This window comes from Gossypium raimondii, chromosome 6 (genome assembly GCF_025698545.1).
Source record: "Gossypium raimondii isolate GPD5lz chromosome 6, ASM2569854v1, whole genome shotgun sequence".
Taxonomy (NCBI): domain Eukaryota; kingdom Viridiplantae; phylum Streptophyta; class Magnoliopsida; order Malvales; family Malvaceae; genus Gossypium; species Gossypium raimondii.
The window spans coordinates 17661876-17679609 of record NC_068570.1 but is presented as its reverse complement, the minus strand read 5'-3'; the positions used below and the strand labels follow the sequence as shown (position 1 = coordinate 17679609).

The following is a 17734-nucleotide window of genomic DNA, read 5'->3' as shown; positions in this document are numbered from 1 at the left end:
TATTTTTATCAAATATAAATTATATGTTATTTTATAAATCTCATTCAAAATTATAATTTTTTATTAACAAAAGATACCTTCTTGTACATTTTAGCCTACTAAATGTTTAATTAAATTATATAGTATTTATTATAAATTATTTATATTAATTTTAATTAAATTACACAATATTTATTATTAATTATTTATATGTGGTCAAGAACCAACTTACGATGACAATGAGTATATGTTTAATGTTAGAGAAGGTATAACTCAACAAATATGAAATGTTAGAGTATTTAGATAAATATATACGTGATACTTATTTTTCTTGTTAATTCTCATATAATCTTATACAATAATTTGTTTTGAAGTTTTCTACTTCTCAAGCTTATTTATATATATATATTTATAATAAATAATGTTGTTTTTAATAATTTTAACAATATGTAGTTGTGTAATTATAATTTATAATACCAACATGAGATAAAAGAGTTACAATGTAATTAGATTATGCGAGTCAAACATATTTAAAGATTTAAAAAAATTTAGGCATAATAACTTATTTGGTTCTACAACTTTACACAAAAATCATTTTAGCCTTCTATTTAATTTTTGGTTGTTTTAGCTCTTGAGTTTGTATTATTTGTCAAATCACCAAAAAATGAATGATAACTTTACTGATGTGACATTTACGTGGCAGTTCACGCGTATGCCATGTAACAATTAATTAATTTTTTAATAATTTTAATTTTTAAAAAATAATATTTTTTATATTATTTGAATTTTTAAAATTTTAATAAATTATTGATTGTTGACATGTAATCCATGTGGATTGCCACAAAACCTTAACATTTTCATCTATTTTGGGGTAATTTAATAAATAATATAGATTAAAAAAATTAAAGAAAGAGCTAAAATGACTTTTTTTATAAAATAAAAAAAACCAAATAAATTATTATTCCAAAAATTTATAATTACAAAAAAACTATAATTACTATTTTAATAATTATATTTTGATTGATATCCAAAGTCCAAACCCATCCTATTATTTGTTGACTAAGGGCTAGTTCTTCATTGCTTAAAAAAAAATACTTCTGACTCCAAAAGCATTTTTGGAAGAAAAGTCATCTTGAAACAATTTACTTTTAATGAAATTTTAGCTTTTCAGAAGTGTTTTTCAAAAGCACTACTGAAAATGAGAAGCTAAAAATTTTAGCTTTTTCTCTCTCAAAAGCACTTTTGGTGCTTAATTACTTGTTCACCCCTCCAATAACATAGTACTTTTCTTTTTCTTTTTTGGTGCTTAATTACAAATGTGTTAAAAAAATTTTAAAATACTAATTACAAATATTTAATGGTTATATTTAAAATATAGTTTATATATTCTAATTAAATTTTATAAATAAATAATATTTATTGTTTAAAAATATTTAAAATTTATATTTCAAATATTTTTTTAAAAATATAGTTTATATATTCTAAAATACTTATTTACAACACTTATCAAAAGTTTTTCAAAAATACTTTTCAAAAACAATGAAAAATTCGCCCTTACTCAACAAATATTTTGACGTCTGATATAATTCTGCATACACGCTTGAACTGAAATCCATGAAATGAAAAAAAGGGACCTTCCATAGTAGAACTTAGATTAAAAAGAAAATATTATCCGAAGCTCTGGTGATGCTTAGAGAAAGTGAGGGATAAGGTTGTCTATTTCAGCAATTGCTGGAATCCTCTGGCAGTTCCTATTATTTACAAACAAGTCTTAATCCCCCACTATGGAATTGGTTTTTGGAGCGCTTGAATTTTACTAGGTTAAATTCATGTTTTGGGTCCTTGATTTCTTCCCATTATATTTCAACAGTGTTGGATTCTTAATATTTTTATGTAAAAACAAATATGGTCTATAAGTATAGATTACGCGTGTAGAACCCGGGCAATCCTTTTCATCTATGCTCTGCCCCTTCATTTCATCACCACGAACCTGACCTAATCTCGTGTTTGGTTTTTATTGCAAGAGCGCGCGTGTTCTACGCTCCTTCCTCACGTGTCACCTTCTTCTTCTCCTCATCATATATCAACGGCTACTTGCCTCTCAAATTCCCCATTCTGTAACGCCTATTTATTCTCTCCTTGATTTTTTCCCTCCTCATTTTCTCGGGAAAAATTTCAGAGCAACAGAAACGGCTAAAGCTTTACAAATGTTGCTCATGATTTACTTCTTGTTTTTCTCTTTGGGTCAATGCAGTGTTGATTTTAACGCTTTATTGTCCTTCAAAGACTCTGTTTTCGACCCTTCGAACTCGCTTTCCTCATGGGTTAACTCATCTAATCCTTGCATTGATTCTTGGTATGGCGTCACATGTAACCCTTCCACTCTCCGAGTTACACGACTCGTTCTTGAGAACCTAAACCTTTCTGGTTCAACTCATTCACTGCATCACCTTTCTTACCTAAGACTCCTCAGCCTTAAGAATAACCGCTTTTTCTCTTCCTCTGCCGTTAACTTGTCTTCGTGGCGTTACTTAAGGCATCTTTACCTCCGTCAAAACCTCTTCTCCGGAACATTCCCAGTCGGAATATCCACTCTCCGGCGGCTCCACCGTCTTGACCTTTCGCACAACAATTTCCATGGCGAAATCCCGATGACCGAGTTGACTCAGTTGCCTTTCTTGTTGACTCTTCGCCTCGAGTCCAATTCCTTCACTGGCCCCCTCAACTCGATCGCCTCGTTTTCTTCCATGTCCGATTTCAACGTCTCGGATAACAAACTCTCCGGCGAGATTCCGGCGTGGATGTCTCGTTTCCCGGTCTCTTCCTTCGAAGGGAACAGGGACCTCTGCGGCCAGCCTCTGCAGTCCGATTGTTTCAATCGGACGGCCCTTCCCGCGACCATAAAAAAAAGGATTCGTCATCCCCAAAGCAAGAGGCTAAGCAATGGGGTGGTGCTGATGATCGTCGCCGTCGACGTGGTGGCGGTTATGGCTGCACTGGTGACCATCACGTGGTGCTGCTACAAGTACAAGTGTTTCTCCGATGGAACCCAAGCGGAAGCAATGGAAACAAAAAGTGGGTCCACCACCAAATTGCAACGGCGGAGCGGCTCCAGAGAGGTGGAGATAGAGGCGGAGGAACTGGTGATGTTCGAAGGTTGCAAGGGCTTTAGAAAAGTGGGTGATTTGTTGAAGTCTTCGGCTGAGTTGTTGGGCAAAGGGAATGTAGGGACCACTTACAAGGTGGTAACGGACGGCGGCGATATGGTGGTTGTGAAAAGGGTACGGCAGAGGAGACGGAGGAGGGATGTTGATGGGTGGCTGAGAATAATGGGTGGGCTGAGGCATGCTAATATTGTGGGCCTCATAGCATATTATAATTCTAAGGACGAGCTGCTTTTGGTTTACGAGTTTTTATCAAATGGAAGCTTACATTCTCTCTTGCATGGTTAGTATTGCATTTATTGCTTTTTTATGTTTTTGGTTAATATATCGCCTTAGGTTAGGTGAATTAAATGATGATATATTATTAAAATATTAAATTTATTTTATTTCTAATGAACAAAATAATGTGAAATTTATTAATTTTTCTTTATTAAAAATATAGCTGCCATTATAAGTTAATTAGAATCTAATTAAATTAATCAATTAAATCAAAAATTGGTGGTGTAATCGGTTTTCTAATTTTTAATTATTGTTAAATTGATAATTTATTTAATTGAATCGAGAATCAATTATCTAGTTTATTCGATTATCAATTCATTGCTTAAAATATTACTATAATATTAATCTTTTGTTTTAATTTGATATACCATAAAATTATTTGTAATAAAAGATTAGTGTAATGACCTATTTGGCCCTCTAACTTTACAAAAAAGTCATTTTAACCCTCAGTTTAATTTTTTTTGTCTCATTTAGTTGTTGAACTTGCGTTTTTTGTCAAATCACTTAAAATGGATAAAAAAATTAATGATATCTTTGCTAATGTGACATACATGTGGACATGTTGCCCATGCGGCAATTCACATTTATGTCTTTTTTGGTTATTTTAGGGTGATTTAACAAAAAAAACATGTTTAAAGGCTAAAAGATGCGAAAAATTAAATAGAGAGCTAAAATGTTTTTTTTTTTGTAATGTTGAAGGGCAAATAAGTCATTATGCCTAAAAGATTTAATATGTGATTAAAACTATTTTAATTTATCAAAATAAAAGAAATACTAAAATTAAATTTTGAGAATGGTTTCTAACTTGCGTGTTCAAAATTTTCTAAAAGGAAATTTCATGAAATAAAAATAATAAATAAATAGTCATTAGAACAAAATGTATATGTATAAGGGATTGTTTTAGTATGTTAGTCTACTCCTTTTGTCTGAATTTGTGATTGGCAGGAAACAGAGGACCGGGAAGGACGCCTTTGAGTTGGAGTAGTAGGTTAAAGATAGCTTCGGAGGCAGCACAAGGACTAGCATTTATCCACAAAAAGGACAAGATCTTCCATGGATACCTTTCATCATCAAACATCCTAGTCGACCAACAAGGCAATGCCCGCATTTCCGAGCCCGGTCTTCACCAAGTTCTACATTCCCCATCTTCCCCCAACGACGACTACAAAGCCCCGGAGCTGATGCTCAACAACGGTGACGACACCGGCCTTAAAAAATATACTCAAAAGTGCGACGTGTATAGTTTTGGAGTGATATTGTTGGAGATATTGTCGGGGAAAACAGCGAGCGGGGAGAGTGGGATGAGCTTGGTGAGGTGGGTGCAAAGCGTGGGGAAAGAAGAGTGGGGGTGGGAAGTGTTTGATTTTGAGATGTTGGGGGATAAGGTGATGGAAGGAGAGATGGCGGGTTTAATGCAAGTGGCGTTGCTCTGTGTGGCCACGTTGCCTAAAGATAGGCCCAAGATGAGCGTGGTGCATGGGATGATTGAAGATATTAGAGGTCAAGGTAGGAGAAATGGTGGGAATCGGATGGTTTCTATTTTGAATGACTTTTCATCTGATTCTTCACCTTCTCATTCGGAAAGAAATCTTGGGCTCCGTTAGGTAATGTAAGTATTGATAAGGGATTCTTGTTTAGGGTGAAAGATTGTGATGATATTTGATTTTCTCTATGTAAATTTACAAGCATTTTATTGAATATAATGTTGGTGCTTTTTTTAACTTATTGAATCAAGTAATAAGGAATTTTGATACTTCTAATCAATATTTCTAATTTAAATTTTATATACGAAAAAAATATTGTAAGAATTTGAAAAAAAAAAACCCAATGGTAAGGTGGTAGGAGGCAATGGATGGTGTCCCTTCTTCCCCTTCCACCCTCCCTTTTGGTATCCCCACAGATACTGACATATTAATTTTTTTAAAAATTAAAATCAAACTATTTATTGTAATTGTTTGAAGGAACAAATTCCCCAAGCGTCAACATAAAGAAAAATGATTAGGATTTGATTTTATGAATTTTGCCTTAAATACTAGTATTGCAGACTGGAGAACAACTTGAGAAGCAGCGAAAATGGATGAAAATAAATAAAAAGAATAAAAAGGAGGTACAGTTTCACATGGTGTTGTCGCCTTCTGGCATGCCTTATGGGCTGGCTTTTGGGTCCAGTCGCAATGTGATGTGGACCAAAACTACTGGTCCACTGCTTCAATTTTTCACCAATTTCGGGTTTCATAGTTGTAATGTGTCTGAGATTTAAATTTATGTTTTATTTTTAAGAATATAATATATCTTATTGCTCTACTCAATAATTAATAAATAGTAGTTGTAATTGAATGAAGAATTGTATATTATTTTTCACTCCACAATCGGTGTTCAATATTTATTATATTCTGTTTTAGTCTCTTAAAACATATGTGGTTGTAAAATTTTCATTAATCCAATAAATATTGCATCAAATAATTTTTAAATTTCAAGATTTTATTAATTTTGTTGTAATTTGGTCAGTTGAGATACTAAAATCAATCTTGTTATATATAGAATATAGATTATCTTAGCTGAAAATGGAGTTTTTGCTTTTTATCCCAAGATGGACCACACCTATATTTAACTAAGCCCAGGGATTGGACCATTTGGTCTAATTTTCATGTGAGACCATATATTTCCAAGTAAAGAAGGAAGTAAATACCTAAACATCTCCAAATTTTCATGTGAGACCATATATTTGGTCTACTTTTATGAATTATTAAAGCACTATCCAAGCATTGACGGTGGGAATAGCTTGACATCTTTTTGGGTAAAAATATATGTCAGGTCCTTCTATTATAAGATTTTCATTATTAAATGGACCAATTTAATCCTTGTACTAGTAGTAAAAAGATAGAAGAAAACTAAATTTTAACAGATTTAATATTTATTTTTAAATATGTTATTTATAGTTCAACTCAAACAAAAAAATTCATTTGTAGTTCAACCACAAAACTTTGAAAAAATTAATTCTATTAAAAATAAATGATAATATTTTTTAAAAAAAAGTTAACTCTAATTAAATTTAGACATATTTGGTTATTTTTAATAGTATAAAGACTAAATTAATCTATTTAATAATAAAACAACTAATTTAAACTGATCCCTATAATAAAGGGACATGTCAAAGCATTTTCACTCTTTTATTGTTTATCTAATAACCATATAGCTCGATTGTGTTAATAAGAGAAAAAAATCCAAACAAAAGGGTCTAGAAAAGGGACACATCTTAGGGCACGTTTGGTTCGCTGTAATGGAATAGAGTTGTAATGGAATAGAGCTGTAATGGAATAGAACTATAATCAGTAATTCAATTGTTTGGTTGAATGGAATGGAATAGAACTGTAATGGTATTTTGTGTTTGGTTGAATGGAATGATACTGTAATAGTATAAGAAAAAAAAGCTAAAATGACTAGAGTACCTTTAATAAATTTATTTTAAGTACATAATTATTGTTATTCAATTTTACTAAGATTATTATTAAAATGATAAATAATTTAATCATATTTTAATATAATTATTACTAAATATAATTAAATAAAAATAAAAGTATATAATTTAATAACATTTTTAATATAATTTTAGTAAAATATGAATTAATAAAAATCATAACATAATCTTATGGGATCATAGTTGCCAAAATTACAAATATTGATCCAAAAGCAATAATTATTCTCATTTTTACATATATGAAAAATATCAAACATTTATACACCAAACAAACCCATGTTTTAACTTCTCTATGAGACTACCCTAACCAAACAAAAATTTGTAGACCAAATCAAAAGCCATGCAAAATGGATTTCACCATAAAGTGTTGGAGACATGGGAGATATAAATTCAATTGGCAGCCAACCAAGTCATCACCAAAGTCAGATCAACCAATGTGTAAATGAAAACTAACAAAGCATAATAAACGGTAGTATAATTGAAATAGGCACATAAGGAGTGGGAGGATATGGGAGAATTGCTTTTTAAAGTCTCAGTAGTGGATAAATATTTGAATTATTGAAAAATAGTAGATTAATTTGCACAAGCATCCATGGAAAGTAATGGAAAAAAGGGGTAAGTAGGAATTTTTCCCCATGTTCCCCGAATCTGTTTTCTTGAAGCTGAACATCATGTACAACATAAGACAATTTTCGTAGCGAGTATGCAGGGCATAATATGTGCCTAAAGATATATTTTTTCGGTGATTTCCTCATCATCCGAGGCAGCATATTCATCTTCACTCAGTTTTTCGTCACTTGACTTCACTTCTTCTACTCCTACAACATCTTCAGGCTTGACATATTTCTCACAGTATTCTAGTACACGAAAAGAGTCATAACTTATAAGCATTCTAGGAATAAGAAAAAAAGGCATCCTTAAAATGCCATTGCAAAAAGAAGACATGAAATGTATGCTGCAGATCGATTAGAACCATATTTTGAAAGTGCATCTGCCATAACTTGATCTAATGTTTCCCTGGCCACAACATCTGTAATGTATAGAAAATTGACATCTAAAACAATGGCATGAACTAATAGTATGATGTAGATCGATTGCAAAAAGAAGACATGAAATGTATGCTGCAGATCGATTAGAACCAGATTTTGAAAGTGCATCAGCCATAACTTGATCTAATGTTTCCCTGGCCACAGTATCTGTAATGTATAGAAAATTGACATCTAAAACAATGGCATGAATTAATAGTATGCTGCAAATCGATTGCAAAAATAAGACATGAAATGTATGCTGCAGATCGATTAGAGCCAAATTTTGAAATTGCATTAGCCATAACTTGATCTAATGTTTCCCTGGCCACAGTATCTGTAATGTACAGAAAATTAACATCTAAAACAATGGCATGAACTAACAGTATGCCTATTTTAGAGCCAAAAATAGAAGAAATAAACAACAAAAACTAAAAAGCTATCTCAACAAAATTAAAAATGAGTAGCAGGAAGTGCAAATGGTCGTGCGCACGAGTGGAAAGGAGCAAGCTCCCTCAAAATCTGATCCAATTAAAGCTTTAAAAAAAATCTAATCTGGTTCTAATCAATCTGCAACTTCATCAAAACATCATAAACATCATAAACTGGCAACTTCATCAAACAAACACAGACATTTCAATTCCACATCCACTTCCCATATATAAAATTTAAGTTTTCTTTATTTTCAGGGGGAAAATAAAACTAATTAGTGTCCAAAAGTAAACCTAAAAGCTAAACCATACAAAACCATAATTTAGTTTTAATCCATTTCATAATCATAGCTTAAACCATTGTTCATATCTAATTATTATTCTCATTCGCTTTGCAAGTACCATATTTTAAGAGTTATAGTTTGATTAACTTTTATATATTATAACTTTGATTTTCCATAAATTAAGAAATTGGCTTTCATGGAAGCCATTAACGTTCTTTCCCATCGCTTCCTTTCTGCCACATTCTAACCATATTAAAAAAATAAGCAACAAAAATTAGATGGTAAAGTGCTACTTTTATCTTATCCAGCAAATGAACCACATCTAAAACATGTTTCGCTTCTCATGCGGCACTAGAACTAGAACTATAAGTAGAAACAGGTTATTACTTTACCTTTTTGCATCAAAACACAGCCTAAACCATTCAATGACGCATCACTGTAAATTACAAATTCCTTACCCAATTCAGACTGAACTAGAACTAGTGCTTCAATCAACAAGGCTTTCAATTGCTCAAAACTTTGTTGACATTTATCAGACCATTCAAATTTCACATCTTTTGTAATAACCGTGTCATCGAAGAAGCTATCATCGAAAATCCTTTTACAAATCTTCGATAGTAACTGGCTAAACTCAGAAAAATTTTGACTTTAGATACATTTCTTGGTGGTTTCCAATTAACAATTGCTGATATTTTATTTGGATCCACTTTAATGCCTTCAGCAGACACTATATGTCCCAGAAAACCAACTTCTTGAAGCCAGAATTCACATTTACTGAATTTAGCATACAACTATTTCTCACACAGAGTTTGCAGAATAATTCTTAAATGATCAGCATGCTTAGTTTCATCTTGAGAATATACTAGGATTTCGTCAATAAATACCACCACAAATCTATCCAGATATGGTCTGAAAATTCTATTCGTTAAATCCATAAATACCGCAGGTGCATTAGTTAAGCCAAACGACATCACAAGGAATTCATAATGCCCGTACCTGGTTCTGAAGGCTATTTTTGGCACATCTGAGTCTTTTACTCGTAATTGATAATAACCAGAACGGAGTCAATCTTTGAAAACACTGTGACACCTTTCAATTGATCAAATAAATCATCAATGCGAGGAAGTGGATACTTATTCTTGATTGTGACTTTGTTGAGCTGTAGGTAATCAATACACAATCTTATGGATCCATCCTTTTTCTTAACAAATAGAACCGGTGCACCCCAAGGTGATGAACTAGGTCGAGCAAAACCCTTGTCAGTTAATTTTTGCAACTGTACTTTTAATTTTTTTAATTCTGTAGGGGTCATTCGATACGGTGCTATAGATTTCGGTGTTGTCCTTGGAACAAAATTTACGAAAAATTCAACCTCTCTGACAGCGATAATCCAGGTAATTCTTCTGGAAACACATCAGGATATTCACATACCATTGACGCTTATTTAATCTTGGATTCAGATACTTTAGTGTCCATCACATAGGCAAGATAAGCATCATACCCTTTTTTGACATATTTCTCTGCTGATATAGCTAATATCACATTACACATCCATCCAAATTATCAGATTCAATACAAAGCATTTCACCATTCTGACATTTCAACACAATATGCTTCTGTTTGCAATTTACCATAGCATCATGCTGCGTTAACTAGTCCATACCCAAAATCACATTAAATTCATCAAATGGTAATAACATCAAATCAGCTGAGAAACAGTAACCCCGTACCATTAACGGACAATTCTTACAAAATTTATCTACTATCACATACTGGCCCAGGGGGTTCGATACTTTAGCCACGAATTCAGTGGACTCGATAGATAATTTTTTATTAGACACTAAATTCATGCAAATGTATGAATGTGTCGAACCAGTAACAATTAAAGCAGTTATATCAGTATCAATAAGAGAGAATGTACCAGTAATAACGTATGGTGTAGAGGCATCTTCACGTGCACGAATAGCATATGTCCTTGCTGGTGCTCGTGCTTCGGACTTTACAGTGGAATTTTTTGCTGTACCTCGACTACTACTCACATTGTCGGGATTACAAGGTGGTCTGCCTCTGATAGCTGTATTTTTCAGCTTTAAATTTTGAGCAATATCTCTTTCAACTTTCTCCGGACAATCTCTGAGATAGTGGTCAAAGGAACCACATCTAAAACATGCTTCGCTTCTCATGCGACACTCTCCAAAATGCAATTTATTACAATATTTGCATCTGGTTATGGGATTTCCAATACACTACACCAACACAGGCTTTTAGCAGCATCTTTTGTGGTGTTTGGATGACAAACGCCGCTAAAAATCAAGCATTAGCGGCACAAAGCATAAAACGCCGCTAAATATCTAGCATTAACGGCGCCCTTTGTAAAACACCGCAAAAAGTCAGACCTTCAGTGGCGTTTTCGGAACAAATGTCGTAAAAGAACATCATTAGTGGCGTTTTTAAACAAAAACGCCGTAAAAATGCTGACAAAACGCGTCGTTTAATCTTCAGAAATAGCGGCAGTATTGGCGCACTATAAAAACGCCATTATATAGCATAATTAGCGGTGTTTATTTGCAAGCGCCGCAAAATATCTTAACCAAAACGCAGTGTTAGGTCTTGAGGTATATTAGAATTAGTGGCGCTTATGCAACAACGCCGCTAAAGCACAATATTAGCGGCGCATTGTAAAAAATGCCGCAAAATATCTTAACCAAAACGCAGCGTTTGGTCTTGAGGTATATTAGAATTATTGGCACTTATGCAAAAACGCCGCTAAAGCACAGTATTAGTGGCGCATTATAAAAAGCGCCGCAAAATATCTTAACCAAAACGCTGCGTTTGGTCTTGAGGTATATTAGAATTAGTGGCGCTTATGAAAAAACGCCGCTAAATCATAGTATTAACGGTGCTTTGTGAAAAGCGCCGCAAAATATCTTAACCAAAATGCAGCGTTTGGTCTTGAGTTATAGAGCCAATAGCAGCAGTTGTAGAAAACGATGCTATTTCCCACAATTAGCGGAGCTTAACTAAAAAATGCCAGAAAATTTTAAACTGAAACGCAGCGTTTTGTCTTGAGCTATAGCTTGATTAGCGGCGCTTACCAGAAAACGCCGCTATATATAAGCTTTTAGTGAAATTTTGACCAAAACGCATCGTTCCGGCTTGACCTATAGATGCATTATATAATGTAGGTTATTATATATTTAGTTTATCATATATGGTTTAGGTTTAGGGTATTAGGGTTCATTATATAATGTTTATTATTTTTGGATTAGAGTTTAGGGTTTAAGGTTTACGATGTAGGTTTAGTATTTTCGGTTTAGGGTTTGAAAGTTTGGTGATTAAGGTTCAATGATTATTATAAGTTCAAAAGTTTATCGTATATAGTTTAGGGTTAATCATTATATAATGTTTATTATTTTGTGAATATTAGAGTTTTGAGTTTAGGGTGAATATTAGAGTTTTGAGTTTAGGGTTTATGATATAGGTTTAGTGTTTGGGGTTTAGGGTTTGGGAGTTTGGGGTTTAAGGTTTAAGGTTTGGGGTTTAAGCCGCTTTAGTCATGTTAAGAGGTTAATTAGTGTTTTAGGGCTTGATGCTTGTGGTTAACGGTTTGCAGTTTATAATTTAAGGTTTACAATGCATGGTTTTGAGGTTTGGGTGTTTCAGGTTTATGGTTACGAGTTTTAGGGTTTAGGGACTTTTTGGTACCAAATTCAAAAAAATGACAAATACGTATTGTTTTTTAATTATTATTATGATACTAGGGTTCTAAGTGACATAAATGATTAGTTTACTAATTGACGAATGGCATATTTATATGTTATATATGATGAAACAAATTACTTAATTGTGTTATTTACATATATATATTAATCATTTATATATTCACTTAAAAATAGAGTATATATAATTTTAAAATTATAATACATTATCTGAATACTATAAATAATTAATAATTTTGAATATTGATAATATTTAAATTATACACTCTCTAAGATTTATAAAATTTTTAAATAATATTATTAATAATGTCATAATTTTAATGTATCAATTAAAAATAATGTCTAGAACAATGTATAAAATATATAAAAAAATCTAAATATTAGCGGCGTTTGTTCAGAAAACGCAGCAAAAAATATATAAAAAATGAAGCAATACGGCACCGTTTCGTTGACGAGTTAAAGGTTAGTGGCGTTTTTTGTCAAAACGCCGCAGAAGTTGTGAAACTAGTGGCGTTTTCGCGTAAGCGCCACAAATATTATAATATAAAACGAGGTCGTTTTAATAGTAATAAAAAGTTAATAATTACCGGCGTTTTGATTTAAAACGCCACAAAATCTAAAATTAGCGGCGTTTTCTGATAAACGCCGCAAAAAAATGTATTAAAAATTAAACGAAACGGCACCGCTCCGTTGACGAGTTAAATTTTACTGGCGTTTTTATCGAAACGCCGCAAACGTTGTGAATCTAGTGGCATTTTTATTCTAGCGCCACAAATGTTAAAATGTAATACGTTGCCATTTTTAACATAAATAATATTAATATAAATTTAATCGGTAGCGGCGTTTTGAAGTAAAACGCCAGAAAATCTAAACAGTGGCGGCGCTTGTTCGTAAAACGCCGCAAAGAGCATATTAAAAATTTAAGAAAACGACACCGCTTCGGTGCCGAGTTAAAATTTAGTGGCATTTTTTATAAAAACGCCGAAAAATTTAAAATGATAACGACGCCGTTTTTGTCCAAAATCAGCTTCTGTCTCTAAGTCGTCACCCTCAGCCCGAAATCCCCCATTTCTCATAATCCCTAAACAGCCAAAGGGAAATACTCCAATAGAGCAGTTCGTCGAGAAGTTTTTCCCCCGATTCGTCGATTGGTTGTTTTAGCCGCAAGGAAAAGGTTTATTTTTTGGGTTTCTTGCAAAGTTACATAACCCACACAGGGAAGAAGGTGATTTTGCAGTCGGATTCTGTTTTTTGGGTATTCATTATTTAAGGTACCATTTTGATTATATTTTGTATTTAAAGGTTGCATTTTCTTGTTTTTGTTAAATTTCTTGTTTGTAATTTGTTGATGACCTGTTGAATGAACTGAAATGCAAGTGTTCTCTGTGTTTAGGGTTTGTTCGGGGCTTTCATTTCAGTTCATCACAATCAAGGTACTGTAATGCTTTAATTTCTGTTATATTGGGAATGCGCACATTGCTTTCTTGATAGTGTTCAATGATTTTTAGGGTTTTGGGAAGTTTAGGGTCTTCTCTGTGTTTAGGGTTGGTAGGATTGTTGATTTTTAAAAACACATTACTTGGTATTCTATTTTGGCACAATAGTTAAGCATATGAGTTTGTGGAGTTGAGAGATTTATGTCGTATTGCACATTTAAGCATGGTGTTGATTGGCACAGTTTCTTCAGTCTTCTCGTATTGCACATTTTGAATGTTAAGCATATGAGTGTCTTCACTTGGGTTAAACATAAACATAAACATAAACTGAACAAAATTATAATCTTTGAAAACTATGTTAAGCTATGTTAAACATTTTGAATGTTAAGCATAGTTTTGAATGTTAAACATTTTGAATGTTAAGCATATGTGATTCTGCACTTGAATGTTAAGCATATGTGATTCTGCACTTGAATGTTAAGCTATGTTGTTTAGATTTAAATTATAATCTTTGAAAACTGAACAAAAAAATGATGCACGGTTAAACATAAACTAAACAAAAACAGTTTCGTTAAAAACTGAACAAAAATCCTGCAAATGTTTCCTATTTGTTATTGATTAACAAATTTATTCAGAAGGATTGTGGCAGAAATATGTATTCAGTTTAACGTGCTTTATTTTATGTCAAGTTTTTTGAATTGGTTTTTTGTATATTGTGTTGGTCTGCACGTAAGAGGGTTGGACAATTCTGATTTGTCCTAATCCTTGTTCGTTTTGTTCTTAAACAAGACAAATCATAAACTTCTCATCAGCTTTGCAATAATAAATTCTATGGTTTTGGGACTATTTATTTATATTTTCAGTGTATTTAATATTATTGATATTATATTATTTATTTATATTTTCAGCGTATTTATATAAACATCGAGTTGTTATAATCCATGACAATTTCTCTCTTTATTTAACAAAGAAGAAAGTTACCGTTTTCTATAATTAAAATAAATTATATTCATTGAAGAGACTGATGAGTTTCAACTCTCTAAAATGAAATTTTTTTATTTAAGCTCTTTAAGATTTTAAAATTTTTAAATTAGTAAATATAAAATTGCACGTTGACTTCTCTTAAAAATGATAAAAATTGATTTAATCCTTTTAAAATTATGAATATGTTGACTATTAAAATTGTGAAATTGCACTTTTACTATTATAAAAATCACAATTTAATTTTGAGATCTTCTAAAAATTTCGACTTAGCCTCAGTATATATACCATTTTAATATATATTAGTTTTTCTAAATTTAAAATTAATAAAATAAAAATATTGTAGGATTTGAACTTGAACTAATTACATTAGTAAAATTTTAATTAACCACTCAACTAAAATATTAATTTATTAATTTTATATTTTTTAATTTTACTATGTACATTTTATTATTTTGGATAAAAACTAAAGTTAATTTTGACACTTTAGAATTAAATTTTCTATCATATAAGATAACAATGTAAATTATTTAAATAAGGTTCAGTTTTTTGTTAAGAAAAATGCCATATTGGTTTATATTTTAAAACATAACTTAATTACATGACTATCACATCTTACATAACTTACATAGCTTAATTATACTTAACTTACATAACTTACATTATACACAACTTACATAACTTTCATTATACACATACATAACCTACACAATATACATAACTTACATAATCTTCATGGTACATAACTTACATAATATTGAACTTACATAATTTTCATAATACATAACTTACTTAATTTTCATAAAAATAACTTACATAACTTACATAATTTTCATAACCTACATAACTTATACTATACACAACTTACATAATTTTCATAATACATAACTTAAATAATATTGAACTTACATAATTTTCGTAATACATAACTTACATAATATTGAACTTACATAATTTTCATAATGCATAAGTTACTTAATTTTCATAATCAAAACTTACATAACTTACATAATTTTCATAACTTACATAACTTATACAATTACACGACTTACATAATTTTCATAATACATAACTTACATAATTGATCATAATACATCACTTACATAATTCACAACTTACATAATATTCATAATACATAACTTATATAATTTTCATAATAAATAACTTAATACATAACTTACATAATACATAACTTACATAGCTTACATAGCTTAATTATACTTATTCTTAAATCCTAAACCCGTGTAATTTATTGTCAAGATCAGACTTCAAGAATTAAGAAATGGACCGGTCTTGGATGAATTTGTCAAGGGTAAGCAACGGTTATCGAAATGGAGTACAAACGTTTCTAAATTTTGCATTTCAATATGCAAGCCAAGAGAACATGATTCTTTGCCCCTGTAAGAATTGTGTGAACATAAACTGGCATTATCGTGAGGTTGTATACGAGCATCTAATTGTTGATGGGTTTGTTCGGGGTTAAAAATAATGGTTATTTCATGGAGAATGCCCGCCTAGTACTTCCTCTTCAAGGATGGATGTATCTTATTCTGGTACTTCTTACCATCAGTCTGATAGAGGGGATGACATAGAAGGTATGTTGCGGGATGCCTTTAATATGCACAATCATGGTGTCCAGTCGTTTCCAGCGAACTTTGTGGCTTCTAATGATTGTAATATTAGGAGAAATGCTTTTTCTGAATCGGGAAGTAGTGTACCTCATGAAGAGCCGAATGAAGAAGCGGCGAAGTTCTACGCGTTACTTAATGACATGAACGAAGAACTGTATGAGGGATCAAAATTTTCAAAAATGTCTTTCTGTGTTTGTAAGAGCCCATTTTTGCCCGGCCTATAAACCAATAAAATAAAACCAAATTAAAAATTAATAGTCGGTTTTTACAATAGTAAGCCCAGTTAGCCCAAACCCGAATTGTAAATACCAAATACCTAGCCCAATACCTTAAACCCAAATTAACCCAATTAAACCCAATGGCCTAAACGGCCCAATTTTTCCAGAAACCCCTAGGGTTTCTGGATCCTTCTGACGCCGCAACATTCAGCCTCCAAGCACCGCAGCCAGCAGGCTCCCCTCACGTGCCAGGCCTCTGCCTTCGTACGCACTGAGCCTCCGTATGCATGCGCCTGTCTTTGACACCGTACGCCGTACCTGCGAACGCAAACAAAACGTAGCAGAGAACAAACCAATTGTTTTTTTGTTTTCGTTATTATTTTATTTTGTTTTGTATTCGATTTTCTCGGTTCTTTATCGAGAAGGATATAAGAACCGAAAACGCCTTGTATTTGGGAGATTGAAATAAAAAAAGAAGAAAAAGGTTTCAAAAAAAGTGATCTGAAAGTTTTTTTGTTTCTGTTCTGTTCCTAAAAACATTCATTTGTGCCACTGTTTGTTGGTAAAAGAAAGAAAAGAGAGAGGAGAGTGAGAAAGGTACCTTGTCGTCGGCGCCGATGAAGCCTTCTCCCCCTCCGCGTGAATCGAGGGTTGGATGGGCAGAGGTTTGGTTTCCAGAACGACGCAAATGGGGGGGGCTTTTGTTCTCTGATGCGGCGCAGGAGGGATGTTAGGGTTCCTTAGGTTTTTCTTTTTATTTTAATGCAGATTCTTGAAACGGTGTCGTTTAGACCTTGCCTCAATGGTTTAAAACGGCGTCGTTTTACTTCTGATACCCGCCGACCCGACCCAATACCTTAGGGATCCGCGTGTTCTTGCAGTGAAGGGTATATTTTCGCCTTTGGTCCTCCTGATTTGTTTCATTGTTTTAATTTAATTCTTTTATTTTCTGAATTTGCCCCATTTATTTTCAATTTTATTGTTTTAATCCCTTTAAAATGCAGTGTTTGAAAGTTTTGGGATAATTTCCTGATTAGCCCTCCAGGTTATGCGCATCTTGCAATATCGCCCTCTATTTTAATTTATTTTGTTTTTTAATTCTATTTTAG

The 17734-nt window shown here is 32.3% G+C and overlaps 1 protein-coding gene across 1 annotated transcript; it reads left to right on the top strand.

Moving 5' to 3' along the window:
* Positions 1–1921: 1921 nt before the first annotated feature.
* LOC105773671 (probable leucine-rich repeat receptor-like protein kinase At1g68400) lies at positions 1922–5143 on the top strand. Its single transcript, XM_012595746.2, has 2 exons — positions 1922–3426; positions 4368–5143. Exons 1-2 carry the CDS (start codon positions 2187–2189, stop codon positions 5024–5026), a joined length of 1899 nt encoding a protein of 632 aa, XP_012451200.1. The 5' UTR covers positions 1922–2186; the 3' UTR covers positions 5027–5143.
* The last annotated feature ends 12591 nt before the right edge of the window (positions 5144–17734 follow it).